The following is a 23,917-nucleotide window of genomic DNA, read 5'->3' on the forward strand; positions in this document are numbered from 1 at the left end:
AATCAATGTTGATGACACGTCATTTAAAAACAGAATTCAATTTGGTTACATTGAATCAATATGGAAAACTGATTGGATTTGAAAAGAAGTTAACTTGCGGGAATTTCATATTTTTTTCTCACAGCTTTTAACTGAAATCCAATGACATTGAGACATTTTTTTTTTTTTAAATTTCACGTTGGATTCACGTTAGTTGTCAACTCAACCAAAATTCTGTTTTCATGTACTTTACAATTCTACTTAGATGTGTGGTTTTGAAAATAAATATATTATTATCTGGCCATACCCATGATTAAGACATCAGATATATAATCCACAGTTGCTCCGCACATCCTCAAAATAAATAAACATGAAAAAATATATTAGTCAGATGTGAGGGTCTTGTGTCATGCCATGGGCCTCCAATAATAACCCCCAGCTGGCTCATTACCAAGTCTCAATAGAATTCACATCAACTGTTAAGAAACCAGTTAGCCACACAACTGAAGAGCCTATGGACTGTGACTTTACCGAACTAGAACACATGAAAATCAATCAATAACTGGGGTTTGAAGGTACATTTTATTAATTCAGCCTGTGAACAACTCAATACTGTGCTGGAGATACTAAGTACACATGTATAGTGGGTGACAAGAGTGTGACTGACGTCATGGGGATCCATTATTGTGAAACTAGAACATGGGGTATCCAGCTAATGTTTGAGATAGATAGGGAGCACCAACTCCTACCAAAGAGTAACCGGGTGTACAGGCTTTTGCTCCAACCCAACACTAACACACTTGATTAGGCTAATCGTGGTCCATATTGAAGAATGTCAACGGTTGATTATGTGAAACAGCTGTGCAAGTGCTAAGTTGGAGCAAAAGCCTGCATACCCAGTAGCTCTCCAGGACCAGGGTTGGAGACCACTGAGATAGACCATAGAAGTTGGCTGGTTTCACCTTCTATCATATTATGACAAAGTACGGTCATGACAGAAAAAAAACGATTAATACTTGAACGTTAAAATAGTGTAAAACAAGGCTTCACATCATCATATGCATTAGCAGCAGTGAATGTCTCATACACACACTCTCCGTTCCCTGACTGTGACCACGTACACACACACTTAGACTTGGTCGGTATAACTTCTGACCAAGAAACCAAAGATTTCAGATGTCCCTTCTGAAAAGGTGCTTTGCATCACAGATAAAACCTTACTCAAAAATTACTGAAATGTTATTCAAAGAGTCTAGACTTGCTCTGTCTCTTCGCTAGATCCACAGTGACTTCAATATAGAAGTGGACGGACAGCAGTTTACAGTAGCATTAGCCTTAAATAATGGCCCTCATTCTATAGAAATCTTTTCAAGGGCTATTAACCCTAAATATCATAACACTACAGTCCATGTCCGAGCACAGAAAACTAGAGTATAGATGATCTGAGCCACAGTGTCCAGTGAATACGTCAGTCTACCCGCAGTAGCTTCAAATAATATTGATCACAGTGGTTCTCGCTACAAAACAAGGTTAGCGCTTAGGAACATATGGTAGTGTGTGTTCACATTTCAGTATACTTGTACAGTATATATTTCTTTAGGTGTGTATGTGTGTGTCTACCTCGAGGTATGATTCTTTGTCTATGTGTGCATCTAGGAAAGCACAGTCAGGGTGATTGTTCCTTTGGTCCTCTTCAGGATGCCCACGGCATCCTCGTGGGTGACCCCCTCCAGACTCTGTTCGTTAACAGCCATAATCTGATCCCCTCGCTTCAGATGCCCGTCCTCTGATGCTGCCCCCTGGAGAAAACACACCCACACTTTCAATTACAACCGTTTTAACTATCAACTCAAAAGGAATAGATTACATCAATCTCCAAATCACGTTTCAAGAATGTTCAAATTAGCTTGTAAGAAATATACAAATTTAGCATTATGAAGTGGTTTACCTTTAGTTTTAATGAGAGGTATTCTAACGTCAGATATGCACAAGCAAATCCCCTGCAGATCTCAGGTCAGAATACTGACCTGCTTTTGTTAATTATAAAGTATGTTTAGCAAAAAGAGGAGATTTCCCCAACCTTTCCGAACACGGTTTTCACATAAATGGGCAGGTCTCCGTGTGGGCTCCCGAAGCCACCAACGATGCTGAAGCCCAGTCCGTCTGGGCCTCTGTCCAGTGTGATGGTCTTATATTGAGGAGGTCTGTAGGACAAACAGAATTGTTGTCATTAGATATCTAGATATGAGGAGGCTGGTGGGAGGAGCTATAGGAGGAAGGGCTCATTCCATTCCAGTCAATACAATGAGCCCGTCCTCCTATAGCTCCTCCCAACAGCCTCCTCTGCTAGTTGATGTTTATCTAGCTTTTGTACGGGTTTCACAGGAACGACAGGTGTGTGTGTGCGTACCCCAGGTCATCGTGGAAGATGCTAGTAGCAGTAAGACCTGAGACTGAGAGTCCGGTAGCGGTCTGCTCATGAAAGGGGCCGGTCACTGTGGTATCACTCCCTGCTACCACCTGTTGGGTTTTGTGGTTGCAAGATGAGTGATATGTGAAAAGGTCATTTGGGTGTTTAATCGTTCAGTTCATCAGCTCAGTTATTGGCCTTTTACAGGAATTTGTCTCACATTTTAGTAACGCTGAGATAGACAATATTAATCAACATTTGCAGACAACATGACAGATGACAGTAACCATATCAAACAAGCTACAGATAATACACAGTTATCATTGATGAAGTGGGCATTGTCGCTAAAAGACCAGTATAAGCTTACTGTAGTTGGGAGAATGACTGAACGAGAAGTATTTCACTGACCTGAAGCCCGACGGTGCCGGTAGCGTTCTTCAGCAGGGTGACGGCCTGGCTGTGGCTCATACCCTCAGTAGCAGTCCCACAGATACTGACGATAATGTCACCGATCTGGAGGTCACAAAGAGGTCACAAGGTTCAAATCAAAATGTATCAGTCACATGCGTTGGCAAACATTGTGGACTAAGAGGGAGAAGCTTACTTACGAACCCTTACCCACAATGCAGAGAGAAAGACAATAGAGAAATAATCAAAGTAAAAAACACATAATATTAGGCCGTCATTATAAATAAGAATTTGTTCTTAACTGTCACGATCGCTGTATGAGTGAGACCAATGTGCAGCGTGAGTAGAGTTCCACATCATTTTAATAAGCTGAAACTCACCTAACAAAACAAACCGTGCCGCTACTGATGTGCACTAAGACAACTAAACATAGACAAGATCCCACAACACAAATGAGGCAAATGGCTACCTAAATAGGATCCCCAATCAGAGACAACGATAAACAGCTGTCTCTGATTGGGAACCATATCAGGCCAACATAGACATACAAAAACCCTAGACATACAAAAACTAGAGTACCCACCCTAATCACCTAACCAAAATATATAGAAAAACAGATATCTAAGGTCAGGGCGTGTGTGGCCTCAACGTGCCTGTATGACCTCCCTACAACGCCTGGGCATGCTTCTGATGAGGTGGCGGATAGTCTCCTGAGGGATCTCCTCTCAGACCTGGACTAAAGCATCCGCCAACTCCTGGACAGTCTGTGGTGCAACGTGGCATTGGTGGAAGGAGCGAGACATGTCCCAGATGTGCTCAATTGGATTCAGGTCTGGGGAACGGGCGGGCCAGACCATAGCATCAATGCCTTCCTCTTGCAGGAATTGCTGACACACTCCAGCCACATGAGGTCTAGCATTGTCTTGCATTAGGAGGAACCCAGGGCCAACCGCACCAGCATATGGTCTCACAAGGGGTCTGAGGATCTCATATCGGTACCTAATGGCAGTCATGCTACCTCTGGCGAGCACATGGAGGGCTGTGCGGCCCCCCAAAGAAATGCCACCCCACACCATGACTGACCCCCCGCCAAACCGGTCATGCTGGAGGATGTTGCAGGCAGCAGAATGTTCTCCACGGTGTCTCCAGTCTGTCACATGTGCTCAGTGTGAACCTGCTTTCATCTGTGAAGAGCATAGGGCGCCAGTGGCGAATTTGCCAATCTTGGTGTTCTCAGGTAAATGCCAAACATCCTGCACGGTGTTGGGCTGTAAGCACAACCCCCACCTGTGGATGTCGGGCCCTCATACCACCCTCATGGAGTCTGTTTCTGACCGTTTGAGCAGACACATGCACATTTGTGGCCTGCTGGAGGTCATTTTGCAGGGTTCTGGCAGTGCTCCACCTGCTCCTCCTTGCACAAAGGCGGAGGTAGCGGTCCTGCTGCTGGGTTGTTGCCCTCCTACGGCCTCCTCCACATTTCCTGATGTACTGGCCTGTCTCCGGGTAGCGCCTCCATGCTCTGGACACTACGCTGACAGACACAGCAAACCTTCTTGCCACAGCTCGCATTGATGTGACATCCTGGATGAGCTGCACTACCTGAGCCACTTGTGTGGGTTGTAGACTCCATCTCATGCTACCACTAGAGTGAAAGCACCGCCAGCATTCAAAAGTGACCAAAACATCAGCCAGGAAGCATAGGAATTGAGAAGTGGTCTGTGGTCACCACCTGCAGAACCACTCCTTTATTGGGGGTGTCTTGCTAATTGCCTATAATTTCCACCTGTTGTCTATTCCATTTGCACAACAGCATGTGAAATGTGTTGTCAATCAGTGTTGCTTCCTAAGTGGACAGTTTGATTTCACAGAAGTGTGATTGACTTGGAGTAACATTGTGTTGTTTAAGTGTTCCCTTTATTTTTCTGAGCAGTGTATTTTGGTTAGGTCAGGGTGTGACAGAGGTGGGTACCCTATTTGTTGTATGTCTAGGGCTTTTGTCATCTAGGGTTTTTGTAAGTCTATGTTGGCCTGATATGGTTCCCAATCAGAGACAGCTGTTTATCGTTGTCTCTGATTGGGGATCATATTTAGATAGCCATTTCCCCCATTGTTAGTTGTGGGATCTTGTCTATGTTTAGTTGCCTGTCAGCACTAGTTTGTATAGCGTGTCGGTCAGTGTTTTTGTTCATTCTTTAAAAAGAGACTGTAAGCATACCACGCTGTGCCTTGGTCCGATCCTTATGACGACCGTGACATTAACTGACTTGCCTAGTTAAATATTTTTTTCTTTGATTTCAAATATTAGAAGTAGTAAGGTCATACATAACCCCTTGGACACGATGTTTGTAATATCGATATATTTGGGTTAGAGACAGAATACTAAATCGACCCCTGAGATAACAACTGATAACATTAATTTAGGTCATATCTAATGCAAGCGAACCATATGTATCAAAACCTCTGCTTTGTGTCTTGCCTGTTTTAGTTCACCCTGAAGGGATACCAATGTGATTGTTTTCCATTAAAGTGTAAAAAGGAAACAAAAACAGCTTCTTAGCAAGGACTGTCTGGGAATGGTCTGAGTGGGCTTTTGAAGGGATACCAACATAGATATTCTATTCAAGACATCCACACAGGCCCTCTATTCTGTTACATTTTATGGGTAGAGTTAGATATATGGTCCCAGATGGCTTACTGCTTTAGTATTGTCTGCTGCCAGTCTGTATGTGGGGGCTACAATGGTTAGTTTGTCTGTCCTTCTGCAGGAGGCCATAGGCCATCACTTTCAGCTGTGAAGGCCCTCGAGCCTAATGGGACCAACCTACGTGATGACTTGAAACTGACTAAGGGGAGTATTTAGACTTGAGATAGAATTTTCACCCACAACCCACATTGACGTCACTGAACGATTTATGAAAAAATCTGAGTTACACACACAAATCTCAAATCTGAATAGCCCACCGCCCCAAGTGAACCAGCCACAAGTGAAGGGGTAATACACTTAGTTGTAAATATTCTAGAAGTTGACTTAATACTGATGTTTGCATTTGTAGCTTTGGGGAATTTGTATGACCAACATGTCGACATGTTGAAGCTCCTGATTCCATGTGATCTGCGGAGTCGGACTTTCTATGAGGGTTCTAGAACTCAACCAACAACATAGCCTACATAGCCCTGTCCTGTTTAACTCTTTAAGGATCCGTCCCCTTTTCCCCAATTTTCTCCTAAAATGACATGCCCAAATCTATCTGCCTGTAGCTCAGGACCTGAAGCAAGGATATGCATGTTCTTGATACTATTCGAAAGGAAACACTTTGAAGTTTGTGGAAATGTGAAATTAATGTAGGAGAATGTAAGACATTAGATCTGGTAAAAGATAATACAAAGAAAACACCAACCGTTTTTTTGTATTTTTTTTGCACCATCATCTTTGAAATGTAAGAGAAAGGCCATCATGTATTATTCCAGCCCAGGCGCAATTTAGATTTTGTCCACTAGATGGTAGCAGTGTATTAGCAACATTTTTAACTGATTCAATGAACCATTTTATTTCTGTTCAACATTTTGTTCAAGACTGCCCAAATGTGCCTAATTGGAATATTAATAACTATTCAAGTTCATAACTGTGCACTCTCCTCAAACAATAGCATGGTATTCTTTCACTGTAATAGCTAATGTAAATTGGACAGTGCAGTTAGATGTCACATCTGCTCCTGCAACGCACTCTACTGCTCATCCTGTGTCTCCTTGACCCGCCGCCACTCCCCCAATACTCTCTCCCTCTTTTCTCTCTCTCTCAGTTTGTGTGTGATTGTGTGGGCGGGGACAGGTGTGCTGGAGTCAGAGCTGATCCCCACCAGCTGCAACCTGTTACATAATCAAGACGTCTACAAATACTCAGCCATGCCAATTCCACATTGCCAGATCATAATCTCTGCTCAGTCAGTCTACGGTTTGAGCCGTTTGGATACTATTCGGAACCTGTTGTGCCTGTTTTCCTTGCCTGTTTTTCTCTCCGCTACAGTTCCGCCCGCTCTGACTCTGGTCCCTGTCTCCAGTCCAAAGTCTCGTCATCCTGCTACTCTGTCCTGGATTCCCCACTCTACTACTCCCTTGGATTCCCCTCTGGACCTGCTTACCCTGTCTCAACCCCTCTCGCTCCAGCCTCAGCCTCCGCACCTGGTTTCCAGCAACCCTGACCTGCAATCCATCTCCCCCCTGTGTTTCAATAAATACCTTGGTTATCTCATCCCAGTCTCCTCGCCTGAGTCTGCTCTTGGGTTCCCCTCTTCCACTCCGCGTAACAATAGATTAACAAGAATTTAAGATTTCTGCCAATATCAGATATGCCGATGTCCTTGGAAATGTTCTTGTTACTTACAACCTCATGCTAATCGCATTAGCGCACATTAGCTCAACTGTCCCATGGGTGGGACACCGATCTATAGAGATCCTTATTAACAGGACCCTACAGCTGCTGCTGTACCAACCCACCTTGAGTTTGTGTGTCTGGACAACAAGGCTAGTAGGGTTTATCATGGCGATGAAGATGGGCACATCACCCAGGGGACTGCCCACTCCACCCGCAATACTGATGCCCAAGGAATCAGTTGGGCCCTATGAGGAAAGACAACCAATTACACAAAGTACTTAAATCCCTATAACCACAAGGTGTAGTAAGTTACCCCCCCTAAAGACAAATGAAACACATATAGGAACAGTAGTAGTGAAAAACCAGTACAATCTGTATGTTGCATCTATCTTAATACAAGGACAAGCTAAAAAACTGTTTTGTTTTTCCAAATAATGATGAATATTATAAAAGAACACTGACCTTCGTGAATTCAACACTTCTGATCTCCTGGTGGTCCGGTGCTGTGCAAACAACAGTAAACAGCTTAAATGAATCAAGCCAGCTTCAGTTTTCCAATCCACTACACGTTAACTGAAAATGTCTTACACTCCTGATGTGTGTGTTGTAAGCTGTGACAGTCCACTTGGAGGCTTCCAGAGGAGGCTGACAGAGAGTGAGGGGTCACCTTGCAGCTGCCTGTTTCACTCATCTACCCAAATACAAGGGAAGAGAAACTTAAAAATTAATGGCATAAGTTTCTTTCCTTCTTTTCATTTTGGGACTAAGGACTACCAATAGGACATGGCAGTAGAAGAACTGGGGTGTATTCAGTGAGCTGAAATCATCAGAGTTTCAGATAGAATTTCAATGAATAGAGCTGACAGGGTGTCCCTATTCTACATGGGTCATATCTGTTAGATGCATTTCTATCTAAACATGCTGTAATGTTGCCCCCTCAACAGTCCCCAGCATATAATTAAGGTCCAGAAAACAAAATGGCAGCTTACCTGACTGTTCTGTGAGAACCTCCTCTCAGAGTGGAAGGGCCCGGCTTTAAATCTGCCCACCTCCATTACTATGGGTCCCACACCACACTGTAAACACAAACATGTAAACACATAAAATGTTTTTTACCTAAACAAACCATTAAAATAACAGATGCTAGTGACGTATTCTACACCAACCGATGGGAAAAGAGCCAAAACAACACACTTTAACAAATTCCCCAATACATAAATTATTAACAATTTGTAACTTAATATGAGACAACAAACACATTGAACCAAGCCTGGCCCCAGATCTGTTTGTGCTTTATAGCCAAACCTGTGGTAATGTATATGTAACTAGCAAGATGGCAAAAATAGATCTGGGACCAGGCTTAATTTGACCCAGATGGGACTTCCCATGGTTTCTATATAGGCTCACCTTCAGCAGCTCGGCCACTAACTCCTGGGTGGCATTTCTGACGTCCTCCTTGTTGACGGACAGGATCTGGTCTCCCTGCATCAGCCTCCCGTCACTCTCCACCACGCCCCCTTTCACTATGTCGGACACAAACACCCCTGTGTCGTTCCTGTTGGGGATAGAAACATCATCATTCGAGTGAACCAGGGTTTATGTTATGTTAGTGTGAGTGCTTGGTGTCTCTGTGAATGTGTCTGTCATTTGTGTGTGAGCATTTTGTAGTTAGTGTTAGATAGATACAAGATCAAATCAAATGATGTACTTTTAAGTGTCATAATTGTTTGTGTCGTCACAAAATGTTGTATTTAACTAATAGGCTGTGGAAATAATTAAGGTAAAGGTAAATAAATAAGGTATCTATCTATCTATCTATCTATCTATCTATCTATCTATCTATCTATCTATCTATCTATCTATCTATCTATCTATCGCCACCTGCTGTAGTTGGATGACATCCATTTTTTATATATATTTTTGTTTTACCCCAGTAAGAGACATGGCGGTTCAGGATCTGTAGGTTAAAGTAAAGCAGGGTCCAAAGGCTTGTCTATCTACTAGGGCAAGGGCTGGGTATCTTTGGGAATTTGTTCTGTTCCGATACCCGTTCCAGTTATGACTCTTATATTCGGTACCGGTTGGAGAATGTTTCCTTTTTCGATCCATATGTTGAATGAAAAACACATTTAAATCTTGAAATGCCTAATATGGTTTTCGAGCAACTAGTCAATTCACTGACCGATGTCAATCACTGAGTTAGGAAAGGTCAAACACATTGAACCCTGCTGCTTAACAACCTGTGGCACACACACACACACACACACACACACACACACACACACACACACACACACACACACACACACACACACACACACACACACACACACACACACACACACACACACACACACACACACACACACACACACACACACACAGCTCTAGTGAGTCTAATAGGGGATTAGTAAATCTCTGATGGCTTGTGTAATGACTCGACATCCTAAATACTTGAGGGGCCCTCCATCCTAGTAAAAGAAAGCTTATCTCCAACATCCTTACAGACATCCATTTTAGGACATCCATTATTTATGATGTACATTTTAGGACACCCTTGTTGCAGGGTACATTTCACGAAATCCCATAAATGTTTTCAGTCAAACGTCCCTAGAAGACGTATAGGTTCTAGTACCTTCTCCCCACGATACTGAGGCCCAGGCCCTGGCCGGGCTTCTTGTTCAGCTCCACGGTGAAGGCATCCCACAGGTCCTCCTCCTTGTACTGAGCCTCGTCCCTGTAAACACTGAGACGCACCCGCTGAGGGGTCTGGCGCAGCACGTTGATAGCTTCATCATGAGTGGCGACGCGCAGGTCAATGCCATTCACCTGTGGAGAGAGGGAGGGAGGGAGGGGGAGATGAAAGAGGAAGGGATAGAGATATATATATATATATATATATATATATATATATATATATATATTGAGAGAGAGAGAGAGAGAGAGAGAAAGAGAGAGGAGAAAAATAAATCACACGTCAACCATCCAAGGCCTAGCTAAGGTTGACCGCTGTTCAACAGAGTTTAGAAAATGAGAATCATGTAGCTATGAGCTTTGCTTTATATCACCTGAACTCCAGAGATTGCAAGAGAAAGAGAGAGAGTGAGAGATTGCGAGAGAGAGAGAGAAAAACAGATTTGTCCATTTAAAAATGTTGCAGCAAGAGTACAATCAATAGCATTTGATATTGTTCCTATGTATATAAACACTGTAGACTGAAACACATTGACAAACACGAATATTGGTGAAGGATGTGAATAGCGTGACATACACAGTCAACAGCTAGCATGAGGGTAGGTCTATACATTTTGAAAACCTCGTAAGGTACTTAGCTTAGAGCTGAGAACCGCAACCTATTCTAAGGGTCCATATCAAGGGGAAATAGCCCCATTAGCGCTAGCATAGCCATAGCAGACTGAAATGGGTCACTAATGACATTGGTTCTGCTTGAACCACAGAATGGGTGGCCACTCTTTCACTTTTCCCCCTGACCCTATCATGAGCAGTATGAATACTACGGCTTGGCTGGTGGCCCAAAGTGAATTACTGAGAGGGGAGGGGTAATTAAGTCATAAGGGTGTGTGTGTGTTTGTGTGCGTTGAAAGGGGTTGACTGAGCTACCATGACTAACTGCCCCAGTCACACCCCTAGTCTCCATAACAAAGCAAAGGGCAAAGGGGTGGCTGTCAGAGAGTTAAGATCGCTTTTAAGATGTCATTCTATATATCATGCCATCTATACATGCTGACTGGTCAATTTTAGATGTTATATATGATTCAAGTGAAATTGCAAAGTTCTTCTTTAGACTATGAACCAAATCCTTAGATTCTTAAGATTCACGTACGTATTGCAACACAATATTATACCAGAGAGTGAAATATGTGCCTTTATCTCAAGTTAGGATTGGGTTCTCCTATCTGATATTGTCCATCACACGGGATTGCTGAAGATGTACGGGCCTGGCCAAATAGTCTCAGAGTAGGAGTGCTGATCTAGGGTCTGTTTAGCCATTTATATCATAATGAGACTACAGCGAACGTGTTCCAATACCTCCAGGATCTGGTCCCCAGCCCAAAGTCTCCCATCCTTGGAGGCAGCTCCGTCCTCATAGACCTCGTGAATGATGATGGTCCCCTGGAGAAAGAGAAGCAAAAGAAAGAAGAGTATGCGAGAGGCGAAGAAACAAGTGACGAAATCGGAGAGGTGTGTGGTTGGAGGGAAGGAGAAATAGAAGACAGAGGGAGGAGGGATGAACGAAGATTAAATTGAGAGACGTTGTCAGATAGAGAGAGAGAGAAATGAAGATAATATAATGAATGACAAGACAAAGGAGTTCAGGAATACATGAGAGGCAGAGTGGAACAGGTTGGCATTAGCTGGAGTCTGTGTATGTGGGAGGTGGGTCAATGGTCAATGGTCACATTCCAGGCCTGGATATTGTCTCCTGTGGCTGAGGCTAGACAAATGGCTATTCCTCAGGCCTGGCTGAGCAAACAGAATGGAGGGGAGAGAGGAGCAGCGGTGTGTGTGTGTGTGTATGTGTGTGTGTGTGTGTGTGTGTGTGTGTGTGTGTGTGTGTGTGTGTGTGTGTATGTGTGTGTGTATGTGTGTGTGTGTGAATATGTGTGTGTGTGTGTGTGTGTGTATGTGTGTGTGTGTGTATATGTGTGTGTGTGTGTGTGTGTGTGTGTGTGTGTGTGTGTGTGTGTGTGTGTGTGTGTGTGTGTGTGTGTGTGTGTGTGTGTGTGTGTGTGACAGACTGCATCACTTCCTATATTCCTTTGCCATTCCACTGCCTCCACAGCTATTTCCGCCCGGGATACTACTAGCAGCTCTAATAGCACAGGAACCAAACTTTCAACTTTGTGTCATTATTTAAGTAGTAGTGGGTCTTCTCCTGCTGTTAGTGGCTGAACTTGGGACTAATTGTATCTTACGTATTTTTATAAAATATAGAATTGGACAAAAACACATTGTAAATTCTGATTTAAAACTCCAGATAAAACTATGTATATATGTAAAACTATGTCAAACTAACCCATATTCTTTGTCAGTATCTGTGAATTTGCAGTCTTATAACTGAGATCCAACAACCGTTCTGTCATAGATTACTCAGAAATACAAGTTCAGATATTATTGTATAACACGAGTGGACACTTCAAAAGCCCACAGTCATATCCACAGTCATCACAGAGCTACTTTGATGAAAAGTTCCTTGGTCGTGGTCTTTGGCCTACCAGTAGAGTGTCACAGCCCCCCACGATGCTGAGGCCCAGGCCTGTGCGGCCCTTGGAGATGTCTATGGTGGTCTCACAGCCGGGGATGATGGGACAGGTCACAGGGTCAGAGGAAGCCAGAGTACCAGGGGTAGATGAGCGGCTAGAGCCTGATGAGAGAGAGTGGGAAATTGAGATGAAAGGATCAAATAAATATATTAATTCTAGCCTGGTCCCAGATCTGTGTGTGCTTTTAGCCAACTCCTCTGATTATTATTGGCATGCCATTCAATATACCCCAATGACAAAAATATTGGCTGAAGCCATTCGATGCCAGGCTGAAGTCAGACTAAAATCTCTTCCGACACTGTTGACAAGGTATACAGTGCATTCAGAAAGTATTCAGACCCCTTCACTTTTTTCACATTTTGTTATGTTACAGCCTTATTCTATTAAATTGTTTCCCCCCCTCATCAATCTACACACAATACCCCATAAAGACAAAGCAAAACCCTTTTTTTTTATTAAAAAACAACAACATTTTAGCACATAAAATAAAAAAATAAAAAAAAAGAAATATGAAATTTACTGTATAAGGTATATTTAGGTAATATTGCTCTTTGGAGTTTTGGCTGGGTTTGTGTATAAGCACTTTGGGATAACTATTGATGTAAAAAGGGCTTTACTAATACATTTGAGTGATTGAATATTATATTTTTTTAATACTGTATCTGGTTTATTCTCCATTATGTAAATCAACAGAAACAGTATTGACTAACAATCACAGACGTGATTTCTATACCAAGTGATTGGTATTGAAGTTGGGGGCACTTGCCCTATAAGCATATAACTCTGCTCTATCTAACTGATTGAATCATACTTCTTTCAGATTTTGTGTTATAACTAGCTCCAATATTTAAGTGTAAAACATCCTCAGTTAGGTTGTTAATGCTTAATAAACCCAATTGCTAATGATCTATCACATTTCCTCCTGACAACACATGACAAGCGGTTTACTTACTCCTGATTGGCTCTGACTCAGACTGGCCCAGGGTAGCCATGGAGATTCTATGAATGCTGGCTAGGCTGGTTGCCTGACCAGTACAGTGAGGGAGAAGGGGCGATGACTTGTCTGTGCAGATAGTCAATTTCACTGAGCTTTTGGCCTTCTTCAGTAAAGAGTGCACCTGAAATGTAGGAAAAAAAATTAATAGAAAAAAAAGTGCTATCTAGAACCTAAAAGCATTATTCAGCTGTCCCCATAGTAGAACCCTTTGGAGAACCCATTTTGGTTCCAGGTAGAACCCCTTTGGGCTCCAAGTATAACCCTTTTCACAGAAGGTTCTACTTTAGAACCCAATAGGGTTCTACATGGAACCAAAAAGGGTTCTACCTGGAACCAAAAAGAGTTCTACCTGGAACCAAAATGGCTTATCCTATGGGGACAGCCGAAGAACCATTTTGGAACACTTTTTCTAAGAGTGTAGTCCCCAACAGATGGTCAATGTACGGGATAATAAACGAAGGGCTATGCGTTCTATGGAAAATAATGAACCACGTGAAAGGTGTGTTCGACGACGCACCAGCGGAGTGGAACTGACCTTTCACGGAGTTGCATTATTTTTCAGAGAACGCATAGAGCCCCGAGTTGATTATCGCTTTTAATACCAAGTGTCACGCCTTGGTCTTAGTATTTTGTGTTTTCGTTTATTATTTGGTCAGGCCAGGGTGTGACATGGGTTTATTTTGTTGTATTTCGTATTGGGGTTTTGTAGTTATTGGGATTGCGGCTGAGTAGGGGTGTTGCATAGGTTTGGCTGCCTGAGGCAGTTCTCAATCAGAGTCAGGTGATTCTCGTTGTCTCTGATTGGGAACCGTATTTAGGTAGCCTGGGTTTCACTTTGTATTTCGTGGGTGATTGTTCCTGTCTCTGTGTAGTGTTCACCAGATAGGCTGTAATTAGGTTTCACGTTCCGTTTTGTTGTTTTTGTATATTACGTTATTTCATGTATCGCGATTAATTTCATTAAAGACATGAGTAACCACTACGCTGCATTTCGGTCCGACTCTCTTTCGACAAACGAAGAACGCCGTTACACCAAGGCTATAATTGACCACATTTGAAATGTGTTCATTTGTTCAACATCCACTGAAGTAGCTAGCATGTTGCCGTGGTAACCAAAAATGAACTAATAGCCATTGAATTCTACATTAAATTATACAGTGGGGCAAAAAAATATTTAATTGTGCAAGTTCTCCCACTTAAAAAGATGAGAGAGGCCTGTAATTTTCATCATAGGTACAAAAAAAATCCAGAAAATCACATTGTAGGATTTTTAATGAATTTATTTGCAAATTATGGTGGAAAATAAGTATTTGGTCACCTACAAACAAACAAGCAAGATTTCTGGCTCTCACAGACCTGTAACTTCTTCTTTAAGAGGCTCCTCTGTCCTCCACTCGTTACCTGTACTAATGGCACCTATTTGAACTTGTTATCAGTATAAAAGACACCTGTCCACAACCTCAAACAGTCACACTCCAAACTCCACTATGGCCAAGACCAAAGAGCTGTCAAAGGACACCAGAAACAAAATTGTAGACCTGCACCAGGCTGGGAAGACTGAATCTGCAATAGGTAAGCAGCTTGGCTTGAAGAAATCAACTGTGGGAGCAATTATTAGGAAATGAAAGACATACAAGACCACTGATAATCTCCCTCGATCTGGGGCTCCACGCAAGATCTCACCCCGTGGGGTCAAAATGATCACAAGAACGGTGAGCAAAAATCCCAGAACCACACGGGGGGACCGAGTGAATGACCTGCAGAGAGCTGGGACCAAAGTAACAAAGCCTACCATCAGTAGAAGTTTGCTAGAGGGCATTTGGATGATCCAGAAGAAGATTGGGAGAATGTCATATGGTCAGATGAAACCAAAATATAACTTTTTGGTAAAAACTCAACTCGTCGTGTTTGGAAGACAAAGAATGCTGAGTTGCATCCAAAGTACACCATACCTACTGTGAAGCATGGGGGTGGAAACATCATGCTTTGGGGCTGTTTTTCTGCAAAGGGACCAGGACGACTGATCCGTGTAAAGTAAAGAATGAATGGGGCAATGTATTGTGAGATTTTGAGTGAAAACCTCCTTCCATCAGCAAGGGCATTGAAGATGAAACGTGACTGGGTCTTTCAGCATGACACTGATCCCAAACACACATTTACATTTACATTTAAGTCATTTAGCAGACGCTCTTATCCAGAGCGACTTACAAATCACCCGGGCAACGAAGGAGTGGCTTCGTAAGAAGTATTTCAAGGTCCTGGAGTGGCCTAGCCAGTCTCCAGATCTCAACCCCGTAGAAAATCTTTGGAGGGAGTTGCCCAGCAACAGCCCCAAAACATCACTGCTCTAGAGGAGATCTGCATGGAGGAATGGGCCAAAATACCAGCAGCAACAGTGTGTGAAAACCTTGTGAAGACTTAAAGAAAATGTTTGACCTCTGTCCTTGCCAACAAAGGGTATATAACAAAGTATTGAGATAAACTTTTGTTATTGACCAAATACTTATTTTCCACCATAACTTGCAAATAAATTCATAAAAAATCCTACAATGTGATTTTCTGGATTTCTTTTCTAATTTGGTCTGTCATAGTTGAAGTGTACCTATGATGAAAATTACAGGCCTCTCTCATCTTTTTAAGTGGGAGAGCTTGCACAATTGGTGGCTGACTAAATACTTTTTTGCCCCACTGTCCGGGTAGTTGGAGCCATGAATGCTGATTGTCTTTGTCTGACAACCATGGTATATCAGACAGTATACCACGGGTATGACAAAACATGTATTTTTCTGCTCTAATTACGTTGGCAACCAGTTTATAATAGCAATAAGGTACCTCGGGAGTTTGTGCTATATGGTCCATATACCACGGCCAAGGGCTGCGTCCAGGCACTCCGCATTGCGTCGTGCTTAAGAACAGCCCTTATCCGTGGTATATTGGCCATATACCACACCTCCTCAGGCCTTATTACTTAACTAACACTCAGCAAGATAATATACAGTAACCCTGGAATAGGGTGTGGGTCTAAAATGGCTGCAGAGGCAGCTCTTACCCTGTCCACAGTGTAGCCCATCACTGGCTTATCCTCCACAGCCAGGAGTTGATCTCCAGATTTGATGCTGCCGTCCTGCATAGAGAAATACAGGACTGGTGTTAGAGAATGTTTTGCAATGGGTAATATGTGGGCAACCAATTAGCATAACATGTAGGATTGTCCAATAGGATTTTCTGTAGAGTATTGTTCTTTAAAACTAGTCATGGACCACTACTCTGCCCTACCCAGCAAACAGGCAGCAACTACTCATTGCGTGGAACTGAGAAATATGCCTTTTATTTACCTTGGTTTCACAGTAACTTTATGTAGTAACTGCTAACATGACCCCCATTTTCTCCAAAACACATTACAATACAGGCAGGATACTAGTCCACATGATTAAGCATGTATTTAATGTAGCAAAAATGACATTGACTCATTTTTGATCAAATGAGCAGTTACTGCCTTTTTGCTTGATAGGGCAGGTAGTACAGGGTGTACAGGCTTTTGTTCCAACCCAGCCTTTTATTGATTCAACTAATAAAGGTCCTAATGAGCAGTTGATTAGTTATTTATATTTTTGCAGATAGACAGTAGATTCATTTTCACATTTTGATCTTCCATACTGGTCCCACATGAGAATTGAACCCATGACCCTGGCGTTTGCAAATGCCATGTTCTACCAACCGAGCCACATGTGACCAGCAATATTAGGTGGTTTTGCACTGGGCTGGAACAAAAACCTGCTCCCTTTGTGGGTCCCCCAGAACACTTTGATAGAGAATACCTCTTTGAATCAGAAGAGTAAGAAACAGTAGAGTGACATACCTTTCCTGCTGGTCCTTTTTCAGTTATACTCTGAATCACAAGCCCATCCTTGGTGTCCTCACTGAAAGTGATGCCGAATCCACCCTCCTCCTAGAGTTAAACGGTGATAATGTATTTGAATTGTACTCAATAGCTCCCTGTCAACCATAATTATAGGCACAGTGAATCACAATTGAAAACATAATTATGCACATGAAATGTGCATGACGACACATTAAGCATGAACATAGCGATCAGAAACAACACAGGTTTGTTTTCTAAATTGTGAGGCATTTTGGAGCATTATGGTTCTACCGGCATCAAAGACTCTAAAGAAACAGGGAGGTACCATCTGAACTTGACTAATACGAAACACTTGTTTACATTTTCTATGGCAAAATGTTTTGGTACGATGTGCCGTAATGAACACTATCCAGCTTCACTCAGCATCTTGATCTTTTGTTCCTGTAGAGCGAGAGGAAGTTACAGGGAAGTACGTGTCTGGTATGTACCCATACCAGATGTTACCTTCATACCTTGATCCTCTAATAGACCATGTGGATAGATAGCTCAGCTGAGACTCCCATCCAGGTGTTTGGCTTGTCAAAAGACCCATTAAATTAGAATAGGTTCACATCCCCCTCTCTTATTTTTTCTTTCTCTCTCTGTCTGTCTATCCTGCTCTTTCTCAGTTCCTAGGGTAGATTGCTGTCGTTCCTCGATCATTTGCTTCCTCCTCTCTCTGGCTCTCTGATAACAGACTATCCAATTAGAATAGGCCCATTTTCTCCACTCTCTCACTTTTACCAGCCTATTAAACTAGAATAGGCTATTTCGACCCCCCCTACCTCTCTCTCTTTCTCTCACTATGGTTCTCTCTACTTCCCTTTGTTTTATGACCTCATCAATAAAACCTTTTCCTGAAAAGGTCTGAGGTTATATAAATCATAGCAGCACGGGAGCTTCTCCAGGTAGCATATAGCAGAGCAGCATGGGAGTCTTGAGTGTCTCACCTTCAGCAGAATGACGTGCTGCACATATTTGAACATGTCGACATCGATCGCCGAGGGTGCAATGGAAGAACATGTTTCCAGCTGTGAGAAAATGAATAATAAAGAGATTGAAAGAGTAGAATATATGAGTGTATTTTTAGTCATTGAGCTGCCTCACACTGTAAGGTATTTTATATGCATGTGTGTATGCATGTGGCATGTGTGTGTGAGCATGTGTGTGTGTGTGTGTGTGTGTGTGTGTGTGTGTGTGTCAGTGTGCATGCCCGCATGTGTGTGTATGTACTATGCCTTTGTGTGCACCTGTGTGTGTGTGTGTGTGTGTGTGTGTGTGTGTGTGTGTGTGTGTGTGTGTGTTTACCTCTGTCTGGGGCTCCAGTGTGTCTCCATGCTCCCTCACTGGTCCCACAGCCATCTGGTTGAGAGCATCTGTGTTCCTGCCCACCAGTCATAACTCAGAGTAAATCACCAATCAGAGGAGATCACAGCCAGCTTTCTGCCTGTCTGATACTTATAGCTCATATGAATCACAGAGCCTGTGCCCCAAATGGCATCCCTTCCCCTATACAGTGCACTACTTCTTGTCTTAAATGGTTGGACTTTATGGAATTATGGAAATTTGTTCCAAAGTATTCCTACGCATAATAGAGAGATATATGTGACCGTATGAAATTATTATGTTTAAATCAAATAGTCTATCTGCTTGGGCTTCTTGCGGTCAATTTGCAGTTGACTAATTATTTCTAACTGTGTTCCGGCCCCCTGATCATCCGCTCAAGAAAAAAAATAGGCCCGCGGCTGAATCCAGTTGATGATCCCTGATGTAGGGAATATTGAGTCAATTGGGACGCAGGCTGAGTCTGTAAACCACACAAGTCTAATTGAGGCTATCAGGTGAGTTAAGTGGTGTGTGTTCCTGCCCGTGAGTCGAGAATCCCTTATTTTGGTCTGATTCATTTGGGCCTGTCTATGTGTGATAACTAGCTGGGTTTTCACGGATCCTGACTGATAGGAACACAGGTAATAGAAGAAGACATCTTGGAATATTGAGATGCCCCTTGTGTCTTCCCTGATATCAGTTTACATCAGTCCTTTGTAACACCACAGCTCCCTCTACTGGGCTTTATATGGTGACACATTAGACTTGAACTAGTCCTTTGCTATTGAAGGGGCTCAGCCACAACAGTGTTTTCCAACTCCAGTCCTCCACTACCCCTAACAGCAAACACCTGAATCAACTTATTGAGGGCTTGATGATTGGTTGACAAGTTGAATCAGGTGAGTTTGTCCTTGGCTACAACAAAAAATGTTTATGGTTGGAGGTACTGGATGGCTGGAGTTGGGAAACACTGAGCTACAGTATCTATACATTTTTATCCTCGTTCACACTTGGTAAAGATACTTGAAACAATACTTGGTTGGGGGATGGAGATAAGGACTTGGGATATATGTCCCTGTTTCTTCAAATACACCACCTGATGAATATGATCTTGACCTTCGATGGGGCACTTTTAATGATGGAGGAGGCATTCTGGTGACTCCGCCCATACAGAATCTGCCCGTTGATCTGATAGGGTGCAGAAATGTACTTATTACTACTGTCTTCATAGCACTTTATTCAATTGAATTCGATGCAATACTATTCAATTCAGCAACTGTCATTAAATTTGCTTGCTTCCTCCAAACCTCAGATAATATAGTCGAGACTAAAACTCAACGCAGATCTCAAATCAGAGAGGAGAATCTAAATCAAGTCATATTTGTCTGATTCAGACCATACAACACAGTAATAACCACTGGGCATCAACTCCTGGTTAAGGAGCACCCATCTAAAGCATCTGTGACCACTAAGTTACTAATCCAAGCACCTCACCTCCAACAGTTCATCCCCGACCACAACGCGACCGTCTTTGCCGGCGGCTCCACTGGGGTCGATCCCGACCACAAACACGCTCATACGGGAGCGGTCACGGTTGCCAGCCAGGCTAAGGCCCAGGCCAGTCTTCCCCTTCTCCAACTCAATAATGTGGAGAAGCCCTGGGAGGCTGTCGTACCTCTGACTGATGTTCTCTGTAGAGAACAGTAGATAGATTGAAATGGGTTGAAACACTGACAAATCATACTGATGGACGTGAAAAACAGCGGAGGGCTTGACTGCAACCTGTGTGTGTTGTATAATTATAATTCACATGTGAAATGATTGAATAGAGCCACATACAGCTATAATGGATAGATTTCTATGTATTTTATAGTATGGCTTTAAGCTGGATTTAAGCTGGCTTTTCTTGACTTACTACACTCACAACCCAAACATAAGAAGAATGTGACAGAGAAGTCATTAATGGGAATTAAACAAAAGGGTTCTAAGCGCAAGGATAACATCAAATGCAAAGTCATAATCAATACAACATCTCACAAGAGTCAAATTCTTCTATTACACTCCCTGACTGACAGGCCTCTCTCTCTCTATATCTCTCATCTATGTTGTTCTGGGCTGTATGCCTAAATGCTCCTGTACTACTGACTCACCTCTCCAGTCTCCACCTCATTAATCGGATCACCACAGGACACACACACACACACACACACACACACACACACACACACACACACACACACACACACACACACACACACACACACACACACACACACACACACACACACACACACACACACACCAGGGGCCCAGGAGGGACTACACTGCCTGTAATCAGAAGAGCCTGAGGCCCCATCCAGAAACAACCCCTTTCCCTACCCCCTAGGCTAGGGGTATTCAACTCTTACCCTACGAGGTCCGGAGCCTGCTGCTTTTCTGTTCTACCTGATAAATAATTGCACCCACCTGGTGTTGCAGGGGAGGAATGAAAAAAAAACACAGTGGGACTGGCTTCGAGGTCCAGAGTTGAGTTTGAAGGCCCAAAGCACTTCATTTTGAATAACTGGATAGGTATAATATCACTGTGCTAGTCTAGTTCACTTGCCTTGGGATCCTAGTAGCAAGACTTACATTGAACTCCATTCCACATCAAGTAACTCATGCAAGCACATTATGGAACAGAGGGGACTGTGAAGAGAATCTGTTGTAAATGTAATGTAATGTTGTTTTTTATTGTATATAACTGGCATAATTGTGCTGGACCCTAGAAAGAGTAGCTGCTGCCTTGGCAGTAACTAATGGGCATCCATAATAAATACAAATAAAAATACTTAGCTCTTGAAGTGGACTGAAATTGGTGTCGGTTAGAATTTTGGGTGTACCGGTGTGTTCCGGCCCAATTCAAGCACTGGCAAGACCATGATAGCAATGTGGAGGCCCTCTAGTGGCCACTAGGTCCTAGCACATGGGAGCAGGCAAGCCAAAAGGGAAATATCTGAATCCATTGCATAGTCTAGAAACAAACCCTACTTCCTACCCACTGTGCAGTGGATATTTTTGTAAATCTGAAAGGAGTATAAATATGGTAGTAGCTGCACATTGACCTCTTAAGAATTTGTTGGACTTTCCCCTCTCAAATCTATCCAGTTCTCCACAAGTGCCTAGGGAGTAGGGGCTAGGGGAGGGGTCTCTGGACTGGGCCCATGGGCTTATTCATTGTGTAATGATCACTAATAGCAATGTGAGAACCCAGATAACATAACTTGGGTTAGCCAACTTCGGTCCTTTCATTAAGGGGGCAGTTGCCCATAATGGTCAGTCCTCCCCCCTCCATAATGGCCATGGTTAGAATTAAGAGGAAGGCAAACTGTTCCTGGATCTGTTCATAGAGTCACACTCACTCCATCTGTAGCCAAACTTATCCTCCTCTTCTGTCTGGGACGGTCTGTCGGGAATCTCTGTCAGAGTATCCGTGTCTGTCTCTCCAACGTGGGGAACCACAGGAAGAGAGAGGTGAGGAGTGGTGGACGATGTCTTTCCCGCTTCCCGCTTTGGCGGCTGCCACATCACAGAAGTATCGGGAAAATAGATTTGTTGTGTGGCAAAAAGGCAGATAACAATCGCTTAGTTTCAACATGGCAGGTGTAGCTGACTACAACCTAAAGCTGTATTGTTAAATTCAGTCGGTAAAGTAACTGACTATCCTACCGATCCTTGCCTTCAGCGATGTCATTTACAAAATAGCCTCCAACACTCTACTCAGCAAATTGGATGTAGTCTATCACAGTGCCATCCGTTTTGTCACCAACGCCCCACATACCACCCACCACTGCAACCTGTATGCTCTCATTGGCTGGCCCTCGCTTCATATTCGTCACCAAACCCACTTGCTCCAGGCCATCTATAAGTCTTTGCTAGGTAAATCCCCGCCTTATCTCAGCTCACTGGCCACGATAGCAGCACCCACTCGTAGCACGCGCTCCAGCAAGTATATTTCACTGGTCACCACCAAAGCCAACTCCTCCTTTGGCAGCCTTTCCTTCCAGTTCTCTGCTGCCAATGACTGGAATGAACTGCAAAAATCACTGAAGCTGGAGACTTAAATCTCCTTCACTAACTTTACGCATCAGCTATCAGAGCAGCTTACCGATCATTGCACCTGTACATAGCCCACCCAACTACCTCATCCCCATATTGTTATTATTTTTTTTGCTCCTTTGCACCCCAGTATCTCTACTTGCACATTCATCTTCTGCACATCTATCACTCCAGTGTTTAATTGCTAAATTGTAATTATTTCGCCACTATGGCCTATTTATTGCCTTACCTCCCTAATCTTACTACATTTGCACACACTGTATATAGTCTTTTCTATTGTGTTATTGACTGTACGTCTGTTTATGTGTAACTCTGCGTTTTTTGTGTTGAACTGCTTTGCTCTATCTTGGCCAGGTCGCAGTTGTAAATGAAAACTTGTTCTCAACTGGCCTACCCGGTTAAATAAAGGTGAAATAAATAAAAATACAAACCTGATAATGGATACAAAGGAAAACAATGGACTATTTTGATAAATGTAATTAAATTCAAATGCATTTTGATTCCGGATCAAACCATTGCATATTTTGGGGATGAATTTGGCAATTTCAATTTCCACATTTTGCAAAAAGATCCAAAATTCGGACATTTGTATCGATGCTATCTGTAAACAACAAAAGGCAAAAAAAGAAAAAGGTATTCAAACAGGTTGAGTGAAAAGATGCTGGGACAGCATGCATGCATGTAAGGGCTGTCCAGCATGTGTCTCCACATATATTCCATAACACAACCGTACGAGCATACATGGAAATAGAAGGTGAAAAGCACGACAACACAAAGACCCACAAACCTTAAACGGAGTAGGAGTGAAAGGGTTAGTTGGGGAGAGGCGTAGGAATAGTCTACTGTGACACTCAACCTCCTACAAAGAACAGAGAATAGTCAGTGACTTTCTAGGACAGCATCATAGCGAAACTAAAGGCAGAAACTTCACTCCACTTCTATGATGGAGAGTATGAGTGAACTGCTAGGTCTACTAACAATCCAAATTTTATGAGCTAAATATGATTCGTTATTGCGGACTAAAACTGGATAACTGAAGGGTCATGTGTATGCAATCACACATTCACTCGTTGTGATGGGACCTGAACATTAAAAGCACGATGAACAAAAAAATGTTTCCCAAAGCCCTGCGGAAATT

General features: G+C 42.9%; 1 protein-coding gene across 5 annotated transcripts in view; it reads right to left on the minus strand.

The window, feature by feature from the left end:
- Positions 1–542: 542 nt before the first annotated feature.
- The window catches only part of LOC118392709 (multiple PDZ domain protein-like), a 69,226-nt gene continuing 45,851 nt past the window's right edge, over positions 543–23,917 (minus strand). For all 5 annotated transcript variants that reach the window (XM_052459519.1, XM_052459518.1, XM_052459516.1 and 2 more), the window contains 20 exons: positions 22,083–22,239; positions 20,176–20,372; positions 19,778–19,869; positions 18,664–18,739; positions 18,306–18,386; positions 17,314–17,403; positions 16,504–16,578; positions 13,410–13,575; positions 12,410–12,558; positions 11,223–11,306; positions 9,808–10,001; positions 8,580–8,727; positions 8,162–8,248; positions 7,761–7,863; positions 7,635–7,675; positions 7,295–7,417; positions 2,798–2,902; positions 2,390–2,499; positions 2,060–2,183; positions 543–1,778 (listed from right to left, as the gene is read on the minus strand). In XM_052459519.1, the coding sequence (XP_052315479.1) occupies positions 1,632–1,778; positions 2,060–2,183; positions 2,390–2,499; positions 2,798–2,902; positions 7,295–7,417; positions 7,635–7,675; positions 7,761–7,863; positions 8,162–8,248; positions 8,580–8,727; positions 9,808–10,001; positions 11,223–11,306; positions 12,410–12,558; positions 13,410–13,575; positions 16,504–16,578; positions 17,314–17,403; positions 18,306–18,386; positions 18,664–18,739; positions 19,778–19,869; positions 20,176–20,372; positions 22,083–22,239 (2,349 nt within the window). In that variant the 3' untranslated portion in view covers positions 543–1,631. The remainder of the gene's footprint in view (positions 1,779–2,059; positions 2,184–2,389; positions 2,500–2,797; positions 2,903–7,294; positions 7,418–7,634; positions 7,676–7,760; positions 7,864–8,161; positions 8,249–8,579; positions 8,728–9,807; positions 10,002–11,222; positions 11,307–12,409; positions 12,559–13,409; positions 13,576–16,503; positions 16,579–17,313; positions 17,404–18,305; positions 18,387–18,663; positions 18,740–19,777; positions 19,870–20,175; positions 20,373–22,082; positions 22,240–23,917) is intronic.

This window comes from Oncorhynchus keta, chromosome 13 (assembly GCF_023373465.1).
Source record: "Oncorhynchus keta strain PuntledgeMale-10-30-2019 chromosome 13, Oket_V2, whole genome shotgun sequence".
In the NCBI taxonomy this organism is placed as follows: domain Eukaryota; kingdom Metazoa; phylum Chordata; class Actinopteri; order Salmoniformes; family Salmonidae; genus Oncorhynchus; species Oncorhynchus keta.